The 22,898-nt window shown below is 40.7% G+C and overlaps 2 protein-coding genes across 13 annotated transcripts in view; one reads left to right on the top strand and one right to left on the bottom strand.

Annotated features, from left to right (window-relative positions):
- The window catches only part of Fip1l1 (factor interacting with PAPOLA and CPSF1), a 56,652-nt gene extending 48,707 nt beyond the window's left edge, over nt 1–7,945 (bottom strand). For all 11 annotated transcript variants that reach the window (XM_055629433.1, XM_055629431.1, XM_055629434.1 and 8 more), the window contains exons 1-5: nt 7,643–7,945; nt 6,603–6,647; nt 6,470–6,509; nt 2,289–2,346; nt 1,225–1,328 (exon numbers count right to left, since the gene is read on the bottom strand). In XM_055629433.1, coding sequence (XP_055485408.1) covers nt 1,225–1,328; nt 2,289–2,346; nt 6,470–6,509; nt 6,603–6,647; nt 7,643–7,724 — 329 coding nt within the window. In that variant the 5' untranslated portion in view covers nt 7,725–7,945. The remainder of the gene's footprint in view (nt 1–1,224; nt 1,329–2,288; nt 2,347–6,469; nt 6,510–6,602; nt 6,648–7,642) is intronic.
- A 2,935-nt stretch (nt 7,946–10,880) lies between these two features.
- Nucleotides 10,881–22,898, top strand: part of Scfd2 (sec1 family domain containing 2) — a 247,815-nt gene continuing 235,797 nt past the window's right edge. For both annotated transcript variants that reach the window (XR_008722761.1, XM_055629303.1), the window contains exons 1-2: nt 10,881–11,903; nt 21,511–21,679. Coding sequence is in view for 1 of the 2 variants with exons in the window: in XM_055629303.1 (XP_055485278.1) it covers nt 11,066–11,903; nt 21,511–21,679 (1,007 nt within the window). In the remaining variant the exon portion in view is untranslated. The remainder of the gene's footprint in view (nt 11,904–21,510; nt 21,680–22,898) is intronic.

Raw genomic sequence — 22,898 nt, forward strand, 5'->3', positions numbered from 1 at the left:
CTGAGCAAGTCTACTGAAACTGGTTAAAGAACAAAACTGGTATGCTAAGGAAAACAATCTAAGAGGCACTTAGCAAGTTCTATCTGAAAATGAGTCTAATAGTTTAGGAAGTGAAACCAAGCCCTGACAAATGGAATTACAAACAACTGAGCAAAGACAGCCTATAAAAGAGGATTAATATACAAAATATGTAAAGAACTCAAGAACTGGGTATAGTGGCACGTGCCTTTAATCCCAGGACGTAGGAGGCAGAGACAGGTGATCTCTGAGTTCAAGGTCTATAAAGAAAAAGAAAAAAAGGACAGAAGTATAAAAGCAAAGCAAATACCAAAGCCCCTAATCCATAAACAAACTAAGGAACAATGAACAAACAGTTCTCATATAACCAATAACATTTTTAAAAGTTTAACAATCTTAGCCATCTAGGACAACACTGAAATTCCACTTCATCCCATTCTAAATGGTTAATCATCATCAAAACAAATCAACCTCCCAAAGACAAGGAAAAAGTTTTAGTAGTCATCTTATACAGCTAATTTGTAAACCCCAAAGAACTATTAATTCTACCACCATAACAAAACTGCAATCCATATTTTAATGTTTTCTTCCAATCCTTCAATATCTTTGTATTATAGTCCATCTACTTGGTACAGTTTATGGGAGATAAATCTTGCTACCAGCACAGTGGCCTAGAAGGCCCAACAGATAATTAACTCAAAACAATAAATTATGGCAGCCAAGAAGCAATATGTTACTTTGTATTGGATATAAAATTTAAAGACCTAAATTAAGGTTTATATAATAAAATGAAAAGATAACAAATGCAAACTACAATTTCATTGTTCTAATTCTAACCAAAGAACTCATACTAGCCTATTCTGTAGCAAAGCTGTTTTAAATGCAATCAGACACTGCTGCTTCCAAGTATGTAATTAACTGCAGGTGCAAAGTAACCACCTGTTGAAACTGTAACAAGTTCTTTCATTTCCTGGCAAGACAGAAAACGTGAAAATCAACAGAATCACCCCGACAATCCAGAGTGTCTCCCCAATGTGAATTCAGACAGGCATAACTCAGGGCCCCAAGGTGGCTCAGACTAAAGGCACTTGCAGCTAAGCCCACAACTGAGTGGAAATATAAGCACGACTCTTTTAAGGGTCCTCTGAACTACACATGCAAGCCATGGCACACATGACCCTGCCAAGTAAGAGAATAGTAACTTACCCATACTGTGGTGCTCCAGTTTTAATGTCTCCTATGGTGACATGAACATCATCTTCATCATCATCACTGTCACTATCACTATCATCTTCAGTCTCAGTCACTTTCTACACCAATATAAACAATTACAAAATGAATTAAATAATCCAATTCAGCATTTAATACTAATAAACACATTATTTATTCTGTTTTTAAAAAGTTTTAGAGTACAAATTACAAGCTTATAAAATTGTTATCCCAACTTGATCTACAATAATTAATAAGCTTATGAATAAGAGAAATTTTATTGCCATCTTTCAGAGAATAATAATGCATGCTCTGTTAACTATTTGGTAGTTTTTAATACCGATATTGAACCTCAAAAATGTTTGACTCCTAAGAACTTCTGAAGTACTTCTTTTTAAAGAATTTTATCTTAGATACTATACTACTTCAGATTTATTTTGCAAGGTCATCAATTATAGTATGAAGAAACTCAACATGTGGATGATTGAAGAAGCATGTATTTTTCAAATTACAATGGATCTGCTTACAATGGTTTTAGTGTGGATCTAAAAAGCTATTATATTTTAGTTACATAGTGTTAGATAACCTATGCAAAACTTTTTTTTTAATAAGTTCAAGTAAAAAGAAAGCACGTTTCTGTCTCTGTTCAGGAGTGAAATGTGTTAAGTATCAGAGGACATCCCAATCACCATTTTAATAGTCACAGTGTCAGGGAGTATCACATTCAGAGAGCATTCCTAAGAAACTAACAGTCAGCTTTAGGTTATGGACTTAATGTTGGCTTTGGAAACCAAGCTCACGTATGACAGTCAGTTGCTTTACAAAATTTGGTTCTTTGTTGATGCCATGTGCCCTTCTGAAGTTTCTTCCCACTCTTTTTCTCCTCACTAAGTCCTCCATGCTCTTCTGATGGTATCAGATGCAGCAGCTGACATCAGAGGTCAAGTCACACAGGATGCTCAAAGTTATGTTAAATGCTGGTTCTATTTGTAAACTCAAGTTCTTAACAAAGATTTTAAACACAAGAGTAACAGGGTTTCAAAGCCTGAGACGTATGTTACCGGTTTTGCCACGCCATTTTCAGCAGCTTCCTCTTCAATTCCAGGTGGAGGATTAGTACTGCAAAAAAAGAAAGTGGGCAGACAAGTCAGATGTGCTGCTTCAAGAACAGATTACCCTACCATCAGGCTATCATTGATAAGATTTTCTAAAGTCATTAGCTCTACTGGATGATAAAAACAAGACTAGCAAATCTATCTGCTTTCCTGTTGATATGCATGAAACAAATACTTAGATGGAAGTAATGGCTGGGTTATTTGAGACAATCAGTTGACATATCCCTGGCTGTCTTTGAACTATGTAGACCAAGCTAACCTCAAACTCAAGAGATCTGCTGGCCTTTGCCTCTTAAATGTTGGGATTAAAGGCCTGTACCACCACTCTCTGCCCAACATTTTTTTCCCCCATTCTTTTTCAAAACAGGGTTTCTCTGTTTAACAGCCCTGGCTGTCCTGAAAGTTGCTCTGCAGACTAGGCAAGCCTGGAACCCACAGAGATCTACTTGCCTCTGCTTCCTGAGTATTAGGATTAAAGTTGTGGGCCACCACTACCTGGCTTGCCCAACAATATCCTTAATGAAATACAATTTGATGGTAGAACACAATTCAAGTTTTACTGCACACCATACCATTTTTAACTCTGAATCTTTATTATCTGCTTTGTGCAAATTTGACTTGTCATTTTGCAACAAAAATTGTTTCAGTTAACAATGAAACATTCACACTGCCATGAGACTTAAGCCACTAACCAAAAATAATACTTCCAGATATTTCAGATAAAGAAATGTAGAGAAAAAAGGGGGCTTATCTGGAAGTACACTGCTAATTTCAGCTTTTTAAAAAAACTATAGTGAAGTCAGTTTCTTGTCAGTAAGCTTTAGCTATTGTACAGAAAGAAACACCATACAAAACAATGAATTGATCTGGCCCAAGGGTATGAGAAATTTTAGTATCATTTCAAAGTAAACGTTTAGTTTTGGACAAGTTCGATGTTCTTTTCATTAGAGCCATACTCATCTGTCCTAAACTTCAGTTCTTTAATATTCCTTAGTGGCAGCCAAGAACATCATACTCAACTAAAGCAAACAAAAGGAAAAAGGCAGAAAACTTCAACTTTTTCTGTCCTAACACAGGACTCAAGATAAATGTACTACTATAATTCTTAACTTTGCTTAAAAAACTTCCAGAGAGGCATAAACAAGTTTTGCTTGCCTGTTGGTATTATGCGCATGCCTGCAAGTGGTGGAATGAGCCCTCAGTGTGCTTTCCGTTTCATAGGGCAGAATACTATAATCAGCTAAAGCCTGTATAAGTGAAGCATGACAGCACTAACATCAGTGTAATGCAATGCTTAAGGACAGAGGCTTCGGCAATGAACCTGTCACAATGAAGAGGGCCAAATTCAACTGCAGGGACCCAGGCAGGATAATGCAATGATATACCAAGCTGAAGCCTGGCTCTGTCTGAACTCTTTCTCCATTACACATAGTCCTTTAGAACTTTTAACTCCTCATCACCATTAAGAGATAAGAATAAAGCTATAAGATTTTTCTAGAAAAGTAAAGATTTAAAGGCAAACGTCCTCATATGGGATGAGAGACACACAGAAGTTTTCAAATAAAATTAACAGCCAATATAGGCATCAGCACTTGGAGGAGGCCAAAGTAAATGAACTACCATGCTGTGTCCCAGAGAAGTCAAGCATGCACCACAAGAAAGTGAACTCTTGAGGACGGAAAGATGGCTCAGGCATTCAGAGCTCACGCTACTCTTCCAGGACCTAGGTTTGTGTCCCAGCACACACATGGCAGCTCACAACCATCTGAATGGCAGTCCCAAGAGATCTAATGCCTTCTATCCTCCACAGGCATGAGGCAGAAACATGGTGCATGAACACACATGCAGGCAAAATACAATACACAATTTACAATGGAACAAACAAGAAACCAACACAAAGTGAACTCAGAATTAGAGTTAAGTAATAAAATCTAGAGACAAGGATTAGCTCAAAAAGATGTGTATTTCACTGTAACTCTTTATCATGTAACAAACTTGATTGCTCACCTAATGAATGAATGTGCAGAAAACATTCAATCGTTTTAGACTTACCAACTTCTTAAGGAAGTGAGCTAAACACATAAACTCCAAACATAAATCATTAAATTTCAGGTAATCCAGAAATGAGTAAAGAAAAAAGGGGACATATCTGGAAGAACACTGCTAATTTCAGCTCTTTAGAAGCTATTTCTACTTTCACTCCTTATTTCCATGTTTCCACTGTTTTTGGTTTTAGCACGCTTTTTTTTTTTGATGAAAAAGAATTTTACTTGTAATGGACTTTCACTGCCGATATTCATTTTAGAAACGCAATTAAGAATAAGTCACATCTATCCATTTAACGACTATACTTAAAGGGATATGTTTTGTTCACAGTGTAACCATCACTAGAAATCCTAGAATGTGTATATAGATTCCCAAAAAGAAGTCTTGCATCTCACCAGTCACCCCTTTTTCTTCTACCCCACAACTCTGGTCTTTCTATTGCTATGGATTTATTTGCCTGTTCTGGGAACTTTCTATACCGAGCCAGGCACGTCCTTCCTAGTCGCTTCTTTCCCTTAACACATGCTCAATGTGCTCATCCATACTGTAGCAGTCAGTACTCCATTTCCTTCCACCACGAAATATTTCCCCAAGGGCACACCGCATTGAATCTATTAACTTGCAGTGGGGGCCAGGTGGGTTATCTCCTAGTTTCTGACTAGCCACAACTGTGCTAAGAGCACTGATACTCAAGTTCTTGTGGTCGTGTACGTTTTCACTTCTCTAATCTAAAGTGAGTAGGGCTGCTTAACTAATGATAACTCTATGTTTAACCATTTGAGGAAGCTGCCAGAATATCCTTCTAGAGAGGTGCAACTTTACAATAGCATTGTATAAACAGTCACTACATCTGTCACTACAGCTGTCTTATCTTTTGCATTACAGCTATCATGCTAGGTATGAAGTATGAATCCCTTCACTCTGAAAATCTAAATAGTCTTTAAGAGTTCTGTATGTAAGATACATGTGGAGGCCACAGACATCGGGTACCTTCCCAACCCTCTCCATTTTCTTTAGATGCTCCTACCTATGTCTCTCCTAGGATGTCACTCATGTCCACATGCTTATGCTGCATTTCCCCAACTGAGCCAATTCTCCAGCCCTTAACTTCTCTTAAAATCACTCATTATCTCAGACCGCTACCTTGATCACGGTAAAGTCAATTTAGCCATGTACTTATATGAATGAGGTATAGTGAAATTTTGATTAAATGTTGGTTCCCTAGACACACACTGAAAAATACTGTTTTGCATAATAACAAGGAAAAATCAACTTTAAAAACCATCTATTGTGTTCATGGTATAGTAGTGAGCAGTTTCCTTCCAAAAATTAGATCCATTATGAATTTAAAGGAATGTAAAGCAATAAATTACAGCTGAGCCAGGCATAGTAGCACGTGTCTTTAATTCCAACACTCTAGGAGGCATAGTCAGGCAGATGTCTCTGAGTTCAAGGCCACCCTAGTCTACAAAAGGAGTTCCAAGTCTGTCAGGGGTACACAGTATGAGGTCCTGTCTCAAAAAGAGAAAAAACGAAATCACACCTAAAGTAAATTATACTATAAAAACACCAATAAATGATGAAAGCAACAATCTTCACTCGTTATTTAAAATCTGACAGTGAATTATTTTTTCGCAGTATTTTAATGACTACATTCAGGCATGCATAGTTGTGCATCCCTCTGATCCCAGCTTGGGAGGCAGAGGCAGGTGAATCTCTGGGTTTGAGGCCAGCCTGATCTACACAGTTCTAGGACAGCCAGGGCTACAAAGAGGACACAGAGAACGCTTTCCTCGGAAAGCAAAACAACAAAATAAAACAAAAAAAAATCCAACTATTTTATATACTCCACTACTAAACTTTAAGAATAAAAAGTTATTCAACAGTGAAAAGTTGGCACACATCAAACTCCAAAAAACTGTCCTATAAGCTACTAGAAACCAAGACAGAATTGGTCCTGAAATAGAAAAAGTCCTCCAAACTTTGGTCAAAGTGTAATTAAGCCAAGGGTTACAATGAAACACTAGACAACCTGCTAATATCACAATCTGCATAAAACATCAACAGGAAAGTTCACCAACCTGGCATTTTCTTCTTCTGGCCTTTCAACTTCATTTTCATCTACCAAATAAAATAAAATAAAGTATTTTAAATAAAGAAGCCAAGCTTAAGCAACTAGTATAAAAATCTGAAGGAAATGTCACAAGCACTAACCTAGATCCTTTGCCAAATCAGTGTGCACATGCACGTCCCATGGGCCTACAAGCATAGCCAAAGTTAGATCACTTTATAAAACAAGATACATCTATTACGGAAAAAAAAAATCAAGACTTTATTGCTATTAATACAGGCTTAATTTAAGAGGTAATGAAGATGTACACATCTTGGTAAGGGAAACCCAACACATTTCACATTTTAAGAATAGTACTGATGTTAAATCTTTCCACTAAAACATAATCTAAAGCAGTTTATGTTCGAGAATTTATGTTCTAGGCAAGGACAAAATACTTTCAAATATAGTATAACAAGAGAGATTACGACTTAAAAGTTAAAAACCAGACATCAAACATGTCCCCTACAGAAAAACAAAGTATATGATGCGTTAAATCTGGGGACACAGAAATACATAATCACTGAATAACAAGCCTACGGGAAAAGTCACGAGGTACTATGACGTGGACTATAGAGCAGTCTCTTAAAAAATAAAAACTTCACCTTAACACAGAAGACAATTCAGGGTTTTCTTTATGGACCCATAGTGTATTCTATCTCTGTCTCTCTTAATTAATATTTTAAAAGCACGACTTTCAGACAAGGAGATACCCTTGCAGGTGCATTCCATACAAACTGACCATCAAGAAACAAGACTTTAGTTTTATAGCATTAACTTTATTCAGCTGTTATTACAGAATGACTGTTTCTGAAAGAAAGAAACCAGGAGGGGCACCCAACAGCCACCGAGCAAGAGACACACCGAAGCAGCTCAGGAGCGATAGAAAGGGCATGAACAGAGAGCGCAGAAGCGAGGAGGCCAGGACGGTGGGGAGGAGGGCGAAGCGGGGCTGCCCGGCCTCCTTGGGCCGCGTCCACCGCGCGGTGAGCGGCTGCGGGTCTGGGCGAGGGCCGGGAGGTGCAGGCCGCGCTCGGCCTAACTCAGGCCGGCCAAGCTAGTACGAGAGGCCCCGGACGCCCAGGCCTGCGACGCCGGGAGGAAGGCCAGAGAGAACCCGGGAGACAGACAGGAAGTTCCGTACCGCCATACAGCCACTCTTCCTCCTCATCCCCTCCGGTCCCGCCGCTCAGCTCCACCAGGCGCTCCACCTCGCCGGCCGACATGGCCGCCCCACGCACAAGTTAAAGGCGGCGATCAACAGCCCCCTTTCAACCCTTTGCCCAGCCTCGCCGTCCTGGGGCGCGAGATGGGGAGCGAACCCGCCGGTAAGCGAACGGAGAGAGCGCGAGACTCAAATCCAGCCAGGGCCGACCTCGGCGGAGGCGGCGACCGTGAAGAATCAGCCACTGGTCCGCCGGCGCATGCGCAGCAGCACCCAAGCGGCAAGGCGTCTAAGTGGCTTTGCTTCCGCGGCCGCAGGCACCTGAGCTTCATTGCGCGTGCGCAGCGCCACTGGCTCCTCCTACCCCAAGGCTTGCAGCTTTGCTCTTCACTGTGGCTTGCGCTCTGGCTTCTGGTGTTCTTTGAAGTTCCCTTCCCCCAACCTTCCTTCCAATCCCCAGTTCCTTTTGCTACACCATTGTTCTTTTTGGTCCTTGATGCTTTTCTCCCTCCACCATTTGTTCATTTGAAAATCTTGAAGACCATCATCTCTCACGTGTTTACTTGGCACAGAATCATACTTGTCTGCCGGTTTCTAACACAAACTGGTCCTGAGGGAAATGAGGGTCAGTTGAGAAAATGCTTCCATAAGCTCAGGCTGTAGACAAACCTGCAGGGCATTTTCTTAATTAGTGACTGATGGGGGAGGGCCCCATCAGTCGGAAATTTTTGCCTTGTTTTAACTTCTAAGAACTATCACCTCTGTAAAATCTTTTCTGAATTCAACAAATATGTAGGAAAGTCTACCCAAGTATCAGGGACTCTTCAAGGCTGTATAGATTAGGCAATTAAAAAATCCTTTCTTTCATAAAGACTTTATTCTAATAAAAGAGTAAAATACTGAACATAGAAATACACCATGTTGCTAAGGCTTAATAATAATAATAGCGCTGGGTGTGGCAGGGGTTGGGGGAGGTTACACACTCCTGAAATCCCAGGACTCTGGAGGCAGAGGCAGACAGATCTCTGTGAGTTCCAGAGCAGCCTGGTTTACAAAGGGAGTCCAGGACAGACAAGACTACACAGAGAAACCCTGTCTTGAAAAAACCATAATAATAATTAATGATAATAATAATAGCTGTATTAATACTCAGGGGAAAGTGATTAAAAGGGAGGAGGTGTAAATGACTACATTGTTATATAATGTTAATGTAGCTGTGCCACATAGCAAATGGTACAGGAACACCAATAAGATGAGGTAAAATAATAATAATAATAATAATAATAATAATAATAATAATAATAAAAGGAGGTACTTAGATGGAGAGAGGCAGTAAGCCCTGTGGGTTCCTGGATAGGGTCTACTGGCCAGGGAGAGTAGGAGCATGCAAAGGCCTTGAGACAGAGGAGAACTGCACTGGGAGTGGAGTGAGGGGCAGAATGTAGATGAGCTGAGCATGCAGATGAGGTCACGGGGAGCAGAATAGAGGTGATAACTCCATTTTAGACCATATGCTGCTTCCACTGGGTATGATAGACATGTCTTATTTGACAGAGACTCTTCACTAGGCCAAATCTGTGTTGTTTGTCTTTCATTTCCATCTGTTGCGTGACACACAATATCTTCTTGGCCTTTGATAGAAAAAGCAAAAAGAAGGTTTACTGCCTGTTTGGGGATACTATAAGAAGCCACTGTGGTTATCTCTATCTTCATTGTTCTGTGTATCTATAATAAAATTTGATGGTTTCACGAAAGAGCTGATAGTCTTTTGCAGAGTGGATTGTTTTCCCCTCCAGTCTGGAAGAAATCTTTCAAAGCATTGTTTAGACTAAATCAAAGACTTGATGGATGATGGCGGATGCATTAGAAGTGCCTGTGTGGTGGAGGTAGCACTTGAGCTAAACTTTGAAAATGATTCCTCCAAGCAGAGAAGCTTGTAAATCACTAATAACCATCCTTAAAAGGCCTCTTCCTTCCTTCCTCCCAAACTAAATTCCTTGTATGGATATGCTTCCTTGGTTAAGGTCTCTTTATCTCTCCATTTGCCACGGGAAAGTCCTAAGATAGGTTACTTACTATTTTGTATGCCATCTCTCACTCCCCATGTTATGACCTCACACTCTGCACTATCACATTCATCCTAAGTATGTTTGTTTTCCAGTTTATTATTTATTGCGATTTATTCTTAGCAGTGATGTTGATGATACTAATTTGAGCCTGGTAGTGCACACTTGCCCTCCCAGGTATTCTGGAAGCTGAGGTTAGTGATTCACTCAGGCTCATAAGCTACCTGCCAGGGCGGCATAGTAAGACCCCACCTCAAAATAATACCGATAATAATGATATAGACTCTTGAGAAGTACTGAAAAGAAGTACTTCGTTATAATAATTAGACAACGAATAAATTACTACTAAGTTGATGTTGAGAGGCCAAGTATGGCGACACATGTCTTTAAACCCAGCGTTTGGGAAACACAGGCAGGTCGATCTCTGTGAGCTTACAGCCAGCCTGGTTCATGGATCGAGTTCCAGGACAGCCAGGGCTATATAGTGAGATCTTGTGTGAAACACACACACACACACACATACATGCACACACGCGGCGTTAAAATAGTAAATTTTGCTTCCACAATTAAATAAAAACAGGTTCCAAACTGAGATCTGATTCTCTTTCGGTTTGCTAGATTTCAGTAGCTGTGAAGTGAACGGAAAAGTAGTCTTTTGCTTTTGTGTGTGTTTGGGGAGACAGGATCTCACTGTGTGTGTGTTGAGGGCGGGGACTTGTGCTCTTCCAAGGGTGAGCCTGTGGAGATCGGAGGACAACTTTCTGTTTTGCTGTGAGTCCCGAAGATCGAACTCAGGTCATCTGGCTTGCCATCCTGCTGGTCCCAATAGGTATTTCACGAGGCATGTTTGCATTGATGCAGAAGATAATCTATCTATGACCAACTGTTATGTAGCAGTAGCTATTTCTATTTTCTCTAGCTGCTCAAAGTTGACATGGGGAAGTGCCTGGGCTGAGGATATTAAACTTCTGAGAGGTTTTATTATTCCTGAGGATTCTTAACTGGGAGGAGCTGACAGAGAGGAATGAACATAACCCGTTTTCAATTCTTTCCTAGAAAGTAGCTGTCAAGTTTTCAGGATGATGAATCTCTAAGCATAGTCCATTTTCCCTCCCCGCTTAGGCAATCCTCCCACCGGCCCGCGCGCGCCGAACCAGCCAATCAACGCCTTAAACGTCATCACCGCGCGCACACGGAGAACGTCAGAGACAGGCCCACGTGGACTGTGTTGACTGTCAAAGTCTCAAGGTACTCAGTACCCGGAAGCCCTGAGTTCTGACCGAAGTCCCTGTCACTCAGCCGGCTAGTTTTCCCGGGACCCGGCGAGGACCGAGCCATGAGCTCCGCGGGCGTGCTGTCTTTCGCCCAGCAAGGCTGGGAGCAGGTGCTGGCCAAAGTGAAGCGGTCGGTGGTCTACCTGGACGCCGCCTGCGCAGAGAGCCTGCACTGGAGCTGCGGATCAAGCAGGCTTCTGGAGGCGATAAAGGGTCCTGCGTGCAACTTGAGGGAATTTGAGCCCCACGCAATTGGCGGTGGAGCCGAGCAGCCCCGGGCCGTGTTCGTGTTGAGCTGCCTGCTGAAAGGCCGGGTAGTAGACACTCTACGAGATATCATTTGCCGCAGTCACTTTCAGTACTGTGTGGTGGTCACGGCCGTGAGCCACGCAGTCCACCTCACTGCTAATCACGTACCAGCGGCCGCAGCAGCCGAGCTAGAGGGGCAGCAGCCGGTGTTCGAACAGCTGGAGGAGAAACTGTGTGAGTGGATGGGCAACATGAACTACACGGCTGAGGTGTTCCATATCCCGTTGTTGCTCGCCCCTGCTGCTCCCCACCTTGCATTTACTCCTGCTTTTGCTACCCTTTTCCCACTGCTCCCTCGGGATGTACATCTCCTGAATAGTGCCAGACCCGACAAGAGGAGACTGAACAGCTTGGCCGAGGTGGATGCCGCCTCCCTGACCCCAGAGCTGCTGCTGTACATCAGATGCCTCGTGTCAGGCCTTAGTTCTCTATGTGAGCATCTAGGGGTGCGAGAGGAGTGTTTCGCTGTGGGTTCCCTCAGTCGGGTCATCGCTACAGATCTGGCAAATTATGCTCCTGCCAAGAACAGGAAGAGGACTGCTACAGGGAGGGCTTCCGTGATCTTTGTGGATAGAACTCTGGATCTCACGGGTAAGCGGGATTTCTAGGAGTTTTTCATCTTCACTCTCCCAGCTACAGGCCTTTTTATTGATTCAGCATGTATCTGATATTGGCTTCATATTGAGGTTGACAATGAACTAAACGAATCAGTTCCTAATTTGACAGCGTCTGGAGTTTAGTTTTTGTCTGGTGGAAGGCTGGATAGAGACAAAAGTACATCCTAGTTCGTTAAATGCTCTAACTGGGCAAATAACCGCTTTAGTATGTATTATTGCTTTTGAAAAAGCAACTGCACTTGGTGCAAGAGACCGGAAAAAATGAGATAACCTTGATATGGAGGAAATTGCCACCACCTGAGACTCTTAGACACTTCCAGGTAGCCATTGTCTTAGTTAGGGGTTCTATTGCTGTAATGAAACACCATAGCCAAAACACACTTGGAGAGGACAGGGTTTATTTGGGTTACAGTTCCACACCATGGCATCACTGAAGGAAGTCAGGACAGAACTCAAACACGGCAAGAACCTGGAGGCAGGAGCAGATGCAGAGGTCAAGGAGGGGTGCTGCCTATTGGCTTGCTCCACATGGCTTGATCAACCTTCTTGATTATAGAACCACTATCCCAGGGGCTGGCCTTTGTTTGTTCTCTGAGACTCGCGTGGTTAAAAGGAGAGAACTGACTTCCTCCACTTGTTCTCTGTTCTCCACACACACCCCGTGGTTTGCACATGCACCCCCAACATGTACAAATAAATAGATAAATGTAAATTTTTTTAAAAAGTGAAACTGAACTTACTCACATGTAAGAAGATGTAAAAAGAATTGTAGAAAAATATCTTTAAATGTGTATTGATTTATTCTTAGCTTTCATTCTGTTGAGGTTTGGGTAGTAATTTCAAATTGCAGCAATGTATTAATTATTTATGCATCAAGGAATAACTTTAACCTTAAAATAGGTGAAGAAAAATGCTTTTTGACACATGATGTGAGAATTTATTTTCAGAGGTCGACTTTGCTCTATAGTTAAGTATATATAATTCGGTATGTTCATGCTACTCAAGGTCAGTGAGAACAATCAAAAACTTTATCAGTAAGCTTTCCCTTTATGGGTTAGAAAAAAAGTAGAGTGATGTTATAAAAATCAGGAAGAACTATATTTGAGATTGCATCCTAATTAGATGAATTTTAAGGTCAGAAAATAGAGAGTAAACTAATGGTACTTCTGAGGAAATGCTAGTGAGTTGAATCTTACAAGGGCGTCCTGAGGGAAATCATAGTTTCAAGAGAGCAGCAGTGGCAATGTCATGGCCAGACAGCAGGATTTTACAAAACAGAATGCATAAGTCAGCAGAAGACTTCCATATCTCCCATCACCAAATCTACCACACATTGTGGACATATTTCTTTCCTTCAAATTAAGAAGGAACACTCCATCCCTCCTGACATTTTTACATCAGTGTTCTCTCTTATCACTTCTCATGCATTTACTTCTGCTGAGTACCTCTACATAGAACACTTCCCCCTTCTTCCAGATGTTCATCTTTGGCATACAGAGAGAATGCAGCGTGTCCTTTCTTGATACCCCATGATCATCTAACTTCCATTTCTATTTTATTTGGCTTCGTATTGTAGCAGACTTGAGACAGTTGTCTATACTTGCTGTTTCCACAATCACCTATGTCAGTTTTTTTTTTTTCTTGACTTTCATTTTTGTATGGCTTTTAGTTTTTAATACTTCCAAGATCCTGGCTTCCCCAGTGATGTCTGTGTTACTGAATCCATGGATGAGTCACAGCACTCCCCTCTTCTCCCTGAAGCTCAGAATAGTGTCTACTACAGTAGAGTAAAGCAAGGAGTAAAAGGGACTTCAAAGGATAGGGAGCTGGTTCAGTGGGTAAAGTGCTTGCTACACAAGCGCGGGGACCTGAGTCTGGATTCTAAGGGCACACGTAACAGCTGGGTGTGATGGTCTGGGTGTGAGAGCATGCATCCCTAACTGCAGTGCTGGTCAGTGGTGATGATTGTTGGTATAGAGAGGCAGGTCTCGGCAACCAGTGAGCTCCAGGATCAGCAAGAGACTGTCACTAAATAAATAAGATGGTGCACCATAGAAAAAGACACATGTTGTCCACCTCTGCCTTCCATAAGCACATGCAAGGGTAAACATTTTAGCAAACGTATGTTTGCAAACATAAAAAGAACAAAAGATAGAGAGTAAGCACTCGGTGATTTTACTGTGTGATCTTATCAGCCATAAATCCATCATGCTATTTTTTTTTTTTTTGCTGTGTCCTCCCGTTATAATATCCATATGTTTGATTTCAGTTGCTATAGTACACATGATTTAAGACGACTTGGTAAGGAAGGATTTATTTGGCTTAGACTTCCAGGGAAGTCACTGCAGCAACTCAAGCAGGAACCTGCAGCAGAGACCTTGGAGCAACACTCTTACTGCCTTGCTTTTTTTGTACAATCCAGAACCTGCCCAGGGGTGGCACTTCCTGCAGTGGGTTGGGTCCTTGCTATCAATCATTAATCAAGAAAATGCACCACAAAAATGCCAATGGGACAGTCCGATGGAGGCTGTTCCTTAATTGAGATTTCCCTCTTCCCAGACAACTGTAGTTTGTGTCAAATCAACAAAGATTAACCAGCAGTATTCAAGGTCACACATGTATTTCCAGGATTGTCTCTTCCCACACAAAACCTCACACACACCAACCTTGTCCCAGTCAGTGGAATGTTCGTTCAGTTATCCATATGACTTTTTTCTTCACTTCCCGGAGAGACCTTCCCCGACTACTTTCTTTACTCCCTGTCCTGCCTGTGCAACATAATGTTGACCACCACCCAGAACTAATAATTGGTTGCTTCCTGTCCTTTCCTTTCATAAGAATGGCATAGAAGCTTGTGAGTGTGTGTGTGTGTTCTACTTTACTATATCTTCCCTAGTGGTTGGAGGAGTCACTTGAAAACAATATGTTGTCAATATTTATTTGTGTATCTGTTTGTTGACTGATGGGTTGTATTGAACTTAGGGCCTTTTGCATGCTAGGTAAATGCTCTACTACTAAGCTGCATCTTTGGGCCTTGGCTTTATGAGACAGGGTCTCACAAAGTATCTCCCGTTGGCTTTGAACTCACCATGTGTCCAAGGCTCATCTTGAATTTGTTGCCTCTGCCTCTTAAGTCCAAGGATTGCAGGCATGTGCCACTAGCCTGAAAATAAGCATTTGTTGAATGACGGGGTGGATAAATGGATTAAAGGTTACTGGGTCCTGGACAGTTATTAAGTTTAACACCCTTTTTCTAATTGCTTCTGAGTTATTTAAGTTGCACCGTTGGCCATTCCCCATGGATATTCTGTAAGTACCATTGTGTGAGTGGAGTGCTGGAGCCACACAGTAAGGCTTGTGAAAAGAAATGATATCAATTAACCATAATTATGCAATTATTTCATGGATTAAAAACGACATATACATTGTCTTGTTTGATCTTTTTACAAGTTAGGTGAGTCATTACTTTAAGAATAAAATTAAGGCTCAGAATTTGTCCTTCCCCAAAAGAAAACAAAACAAAACAAACAAACAAAACAAACAAACCACACAAATGGTAAGTAGTTAGCCATTTATGACAGTATTATATCAATATTTCCATGTATTTTATTAATTTCCAAGTTCATCTTTTGGGTTTTGAATTGTCCAAATGAGACAGCCTCATATTATTATCTGCCTACCTTACATTCATGATTGCTGGGATTAAAGACCTATTTATACCTAAAATCTCTAAATATCTTAAAGACACTTCCATTGGTTGGCTTCCTTGCACAGTGTCCTTTAAACTAGTAGTGAAAGCAGCAAAATATGGGCTGGGGGCCTTTTTTTTTTTTTTTTTTGAGACAGGTTTTCTCTGTGTAACAGCCCTGACTGTTTTGGAAAACAATTTGTAAATCAGGCTGGCTTCAAACTCACAGAGATTCTCTTGCCTCTGCCTCCCTAGTGCTGGAATTAAAGGTGGGCACCATCATATCTAGTGAATTGGAGATATTTTAAGGACCTGAGAAAATGTTGAAAGGAAATAGGTTTCTTTGTGTAGATTCAAGGCAACAAATAAAAAAGACAATTTCAGGCCTTCTGTCAAAGGCCTATGATAACTGTTGCAGTATGAATCCCAACAGAGTGCTGAGACTCTAAGTTGTGGTGAGAAAACAGACGTCAAAAGTTATTGAACTATTTAGCAAGTACATTCAGATTGCAAGAACCATGCTTCCTCCTCACCTTCTCAAATATTCAGTGAAGAGTGTTTTGGTGGAGGTGAGCAAGATCAGTGTCCTACAGAGAGGCCAGGGTGCAGGGCTGGGAGTCTGAGTGTGGGTGAGTGGGGCATTGTAGAGTGCTACCCTCCAAGTATAACACCCATGTCTTGATCTGAGCAGCTGTGTTACTTAAAATTAGAGGCCTGTAAGTTGGGTGGAGCTTGCTGACTGTTGATGTTTCTTCCATAGAAATTGGGGGAGACTCTGGCACCTGCTGGCAGATTATATGTAAATCTGCCCTCCCTGTAAGGAAACTTGGGAGGTGCTAGGCTGTGTCTAGTGTGGAAAGTTTACTGAAGGGGTTAGTACTTCATCTGTGTAGCTATGGGGAAGTCATCATCTGTGCTGGAGTGAGAATTTTTGTGGTGGGGTAGTTTTGGGGTCACTCATGCTTCTTCATTAACCCCCACTCATGCTCTGTTAGGAAGCCCAACGAAGTCATTGGTTTCTCAAGTTGGGTTGGTGCAATCATGCCTTGGTTTGTCACTGGTGCTTTTATATGGAGGGAGAAAATGTTTCCATCTTCCCAGGGAATGAGTTTCTACAACTTTAGAGAGTATCTCCCAAGTGGGCAAGGCCAAATGTATGAGATGATAGGTGGATGATCTGGCGAGGTGATAAAGCCAGAGTAGGATAAAAGATTATTCTCTGGGACATCCTTTGCTTGCCTGTCCTCTGTTGCGTGAGTCCAAGACTGATTTGTGTCCTATCTGAAAATAATCCTCTTTTGGCATAGTGTAAGCCAAGAAATGTCTACACCCTGCAGTAGTCAGTTCTTCACTTTAACTATGTGAGTTTCAGGAATGAAGTTGGATTGTTAGACTTGTGGCAAGCACCATTTCCCACCAAGCACCTTGCTGCCTCTTTTTCATTTTAAAATCATGTCATGCTTTCTTTTAGAAAAGGTCAATTAGACTTTGTAGGGTAGATTGTAATTTAGATTGGTTTGTTCCTGGACCCCAGTAGCTTCTAAATGCAAGTATTTTTGTTGGCTTTCTTTTGAGTAACCACCCAAATAACCTTGCATATGGTCACCTTCAGGTTTCATTTGCTACAAAGATGTTTGAATATAGAGGTTAAGAGCATTGCCTGCTCTTCTAGAGGTCCTGAGTTCAATTCCCAGCAACCGCATGGTGGCTCATAACCCTGTATGATGAGATCTGGTGCCCTTTTCTGATCTGCAGGTGTACATGCAGGCATAACATTGTATACGTATAAATAAACAAATCTTAAAAAAAAAACTTGTACTGTAAGTTATATTGTTTGAATGTTAAAATCTGCACTACTGAATAAAAGTTACTACTTGTTCAGACCATAGTAAGTTACCTAATACTGGGAAATGAATGGCTGCCTGTGGCTGTTTGGTGTAGATGGTATAGCTTCCAGAGGTGTTGAGAGTACTGAGATGGAGTGGGTGTGATATATTAATGTTATGGAAGTCATTTTTGGCATGGGTCTGTTTGGTATTTGGCCTAGACCCTGGCATCCAGGATCATACTTACAGGCTCAGACATTTTACTGATTTGTCCTTTTGTATGCAACAAGCTTGGGGATCTGGGGAGGTCTGACCTGTTGATGTAATGAAGTAATGGTTACCAGAATTTGTTGAGGTTTTCTAAATTAAGTTGTGGCTTAGATTGGGGTATAACTAGTAAGAACTGCAGCCAACAAAAGATTATGCTGGAACCTTCTAAAGATCAAGAAGTGATTTGAAAATTATTGGAATGAATGTAGTGATTTGGATTTCAATTTAAATTACTTTACAGGTATTTTGCATAGGAAGCAAAAGAAAATATACTTCTAGTATATGATTTAGATGTTAATTTACATATAATTTATATGATAAACTAGTAATATTTTGGAGGCTATTCTTGATAATTTACCATTAGATGATTTATGTGCTTATATGAGAAATTGGAAGTTTCAAAAATAATAGAAAAATGTGTGTGATCTGTTTTACTAGGTCTCATATGGACTTGAAGTTGTTATGTAACTGAAAATGACCTTGAACTCTGATCTTCTTGCCTCCATCTCCAAGGTCTGGGATTGTTTATGTGTGTCATCATGCTTGGTCAAGTATAGTTAATATCAAGTTTATAATCTAGACAGTTTTCTCATCATTTTGCTGTTACCTTCTTGAAAATGGTATCACCTTCCAGTTTTTCAGTAAACATTTATTTGATGTCCACTGTGTTCTGCATTGTTGCAGGTCCTAGTGAGACAGTGATGACTAAGATAGAGAGTTTCTTTCCCTTACGAGACGGTTGATAACTTTGAGGGTAAAAAATATATGCAGTACTTGCAGTTACATGCACATGCAAGAGAGAAAGAGAGAGGGAGAGGGATGAAGGAGAAAGGAAGAGTAAGCAAGCATGGGAAGATGAGGGAGAATAAATTGTATTTTTAGTTATTATTGAAAGGATATGTATTCACCATAGAAAGTTTTGAAGTTCTAGAAGATAATTAAAATATGATTTAGAGAACTGCTTTAATATAGATATCACAGGTTGAAAAAACAAATAAAAAATTATTTCTGTGTGTAAGGACATTGCCACGTCCATACAATCCCAGTACTTGGGAGGCTGAGACAAGAGAATTGTTAGCCCCAGGCTAGCCTGGGCTACATAATAAGATCACACACACTCTCTCACACATACACAATCATATGAATATATGTATAAGTGTACACATATATACACACAAAAAGTCATTTCTCTACTGTAAGCATTTGGGTTGTTGGTATATAATATTTTAATAAAACAAATGCTACTTTGGCTGTATGAAAATAACAGCCATTTCAGATGTAACTTATTTTATTTTGAGAGTTTTAAAAGGCATACCATCAATTTCAATTTGCAGGGACTTTAGTGAATCATAATTTTTCAAAGATGCTGCTGTTTTGGATAGGATGGAGCAACAAGCAGCAGCCAGATGCCATACTCACAGACATACAGACATGGGTTTGTGCCAAATAACTATGGATGACAGAATGAATAAGAAAAATTTGGGGGAAGAGATCAGAATTTATGCATCAGGATCAAAGAAAAGTTATTCTGGTGATAAGCGGAGATGTATAGAAGTTATTATTTAAGTCAGGTGTGGTGGTGCACACCTTTAATCCCAGCCCTGAGGGAGGCAGAGGCAGGCAGATCACTGTGAGCTTGAGTCCAGCCTGCTTGGCAAAGTGAGTCCAGGACAGCCAAAGTTACACAGAGAAACCCTGTCTTGAAAACCAACCAACCAACAACAAAAAGTTTTAATTTAGCGAGGAGGGAAAGGAAGATATTTGTGACACATTGTCCTACTATCTCTACCTAGTGTAAAACTTAGTGTAAAGATAAAATTCACTTACTCTTCTGACTGTGCTCTGAATAGTGGGTTTCTTCTGGTTCCTACATGCATTTGGTATTCAACAAACAGCTCCAAGTCTGAGTGCCAAGACATCCACAAACCACAAACAGCGTGAGTAGGACCTGGTTATTCTGCTAACAAAGTGTAATCTTCTGGCACCACAAGAATGCTCTTCTTTAACATCAAAATTACCTGACACACATCAGCTCTGCTGCAGTTCACTCCTGTGGGGCCTGAGGGTTTCTTTTTCCTTAACCCAATCACCTGGCTTGAAATATTACTTTGTGTATTAGTCAGGGTTCTCTGCAGCAACAGAATGTATAGAGTGAATATCTCTCTATGTATAGAAAGGGGATTTATTAGAATGGCTTACAGACTGAGGTCCAGCTAACCAACAATGGCTGGCTATGAATGGAAAGTCCAAAAATCCAGAAGTTGCTCAGTCCACAAGCCTGCTTATCTAAGCTGGTCTTTAGTATATGCTAGAATCCTGACATAGGCTCTAATGCCACTGAAGAAATGGATTTACTAGCAAGATAAGGGCAAGCAGGCAAAGAGCAAAATCTTTCTTCTTCCATGTACTTATACAGGCTTCCAGCAGAAGGTGTGACCAGATTAGAGGTGTGTCTTCCCACCTCAAGATCTGGATTAAAGGCATGTGTCTACCTATTTCAAAGATCTGGATTAGAAATGGATCTACTTATTTCATACTGAGCAAAAATCTCTCACAGGTGTACCCTCTATTTTTGGATTTTAGTTAATTTCAGAATAGCCATTACAGTGTAATTAATAAATAAATTGTTTACTGGATTTCGAGTGGGCTATTTAAGTGGAATCTTTACGGTGTGACTGAAAATAATGATTCACACTTAAAGATTTGTTGCTACAATTAATGATACATTATAAATTCATGGCTTGGAATTTGGTATACGGTCCACCAGGAGCCCTGCGTATGTAGTAGTTGCAGTAAGGATGCTGATGATGACGATGATAATGATGATAATGATTGTTTGGATTCCGGATTTGGCCTTTCTAAGTAGTTCTTCTGTACCATTAATATGACATGGCAAAACTCAGAGAGACAGAGAGGCATTGGGAAGCAACATGTGAGTAGACGGGAAGTGAAGCAGACCTGTAGCCCAGGGTTGGAGTGATGCCATCCAAGCAGTGATAGATTTTAGAGATACAAGTTAATTTCATAGACCAAGCATTGCCCTGCCTCCACCTAACAAGTACAAGGATTACAGGCCTGGGCTGCCACCACTCAGTTTTATGCGGTACTGAAAATCTCTGTCTGCAGCCCATCGCTCATCCATTATCCCTGGAACTGGTGTGTATAACTACAGATCTTGGAGCAATGCATGGTCTACAGATAGCATTCAGTTGGCGAATGTAGGCTGATGCCATGTGTCCACTTACTCTTCCCCTCCTTCAACAATATTTAGTGAGAGCCTACTGGATGACTTTCTATGCTGGAGCTGGTGGGTACCAGGTGAACTAGGATGAGTTCGCTCTTGTCATCACAGAGTTGAAGTGGCAGGAAATTTTTTACTCTTACCTGTCCCCTAAGCTTTTCCTGGTCATTGTGCATTCATCATCAAAATAAAAATAGATTTTCAGCTTCAGAATTTCAGGATAGCGACACCTGTGACAGTAGCTAATCAGTCGACTACATGCTGATATTATACTCAGGAGTTATTGGTGCTGCTGTGTCTGCTCGCTGGATTAGGGGCTGGAGACAGTAGTTTCTGGAGTAGGTGAGAAGCCTGTCTTCACGAGCATTACATTCAATCCATGAGGCATACATTTCCTAGATAATTGAGAACATGATTTATTTGACAAAGAGGAAAATTCTAAGTTGGTATTATTGAGCATCTGTTAACTTTTGGCAGAAGGAACATTCGTAAACATGCATCGAGCTAACGTTTTCCTGTCCTCTTTGAGTTTACATTTGCTTGTGTGGTTAAACAGGAGCGGTTGGACATCATGGAGACAACTTAGTAGAGAAGATCATTTCAGTGCTCCCACAGCTTCCAGGCCACACCAATGATGTGATGGTCAACATGGCAGAGCTCACTGCTGTCCAGCCTGTGGAGGAAAACCAGAACGTGATTGCACCAGGCTGCCTCGCACAATCTAAGTAAGACGTGACTTTGTTTTGTTTTTCTCTCATTCTCCCCCCGCCTTTTTTTAAACCAAGACTGAGTATCTCTGTTGAAAAGAAACAGACCTATAATCCCAACACTTGGAAGATGAAGGCAGAAAAATCAGGAGTTCAAGATCATTTTTGGCTAGTTACCAGTTCAAGGCCATTTGGGGCTATGTGAGATTCTGTTTTTAAAAGAAGAAAGAATAAAGGAATAAAACACTACTCAGTAGAATACATAATGGATAATAGTTAGGAAAAATACCACTTTTAAATATATAAATAATCATACTCAGTAAACATAGTAAGCCAAGAGTATGGGATTTTATAGGAGTACCGGCAGGTGGTATTTTAAGCCTTTACCAACATCAGAGAAGTGAGTCTCTGATATTGAGTCTCAGGAGAGTCTTCATCTGAGTTCTAGCTCTGCAACCTGTCTCTTTATTACTGTTCCAGTGAAAAACTACCTTATCTCTCTTTCTCTCATTGTCCCTTCAGTAGCTCCATTTCCTCTCTCTTGTCCTGATAGTTGGGCATGCATCCTATTTTGTCAGGTCTTTCTGATGCATTGCTGTTTCTGCCACGCAATTCGACATCACTTTCAAACATGGGTGCTTCCTGGAATGACTAGCTTTACCTTCATTGTTTGGTATTAAAGGCTTTTTTTTTACCTGCTCTATACTAGGCTGGCCTTGAATTCAGATCTGCTTGCCTCTATCTCCTGGATTAAAGGTGTGTTTGTATTCCAGCTGGATCACACAGACCTAGAAGATCTTTGGATTCGATCTCCATTTATGGATCCCTATTTGATAGATAGTTTTGTAGCAATTAAGTCTAGGATTCCACAGTTTCTCTTCATAATTGGCTTTCTCAGATGACTAAATGCAACCCATATAACTATGAGTCAGTGCCATATTTTATATGCAAACATTATGCTTTTGGGCATAGGGTATGCTTTTGTTTCTGGTATATTTTTTTCATACACTTAAAGAAATCAAACTTTAAGTCATGTAGTGCTTCAAAAAAAAAAAGAAAAAGAAAAAGAAAGAAAGAACTTTTCTTTAGACATGATAATAAAAACATATGTTGTCACACCTTTTCAACTTTCTCCTTTATTCACAATTCTTAGACAAATTATTTTTATGTCTGTCTATCTTATCTATCTATCTATCTATCTATCTATCTATCTATCTATCTATCTATCTATCTATCT

This window comes from Psammomys obesus, unplaced genomic scaffold (genome assembly GCF_907164565.1).
Source record: "Psammomys obesus unplaced genomic scaffold, mPsaObe1.curated_primary_1811, whole genome shotgun sequence".
Lineage (NCBI taxonomy): Eukaryota > Metazoa > Chordata > Mammalia > Rodentia > Muridae > Psammomys > Psammomys obesus.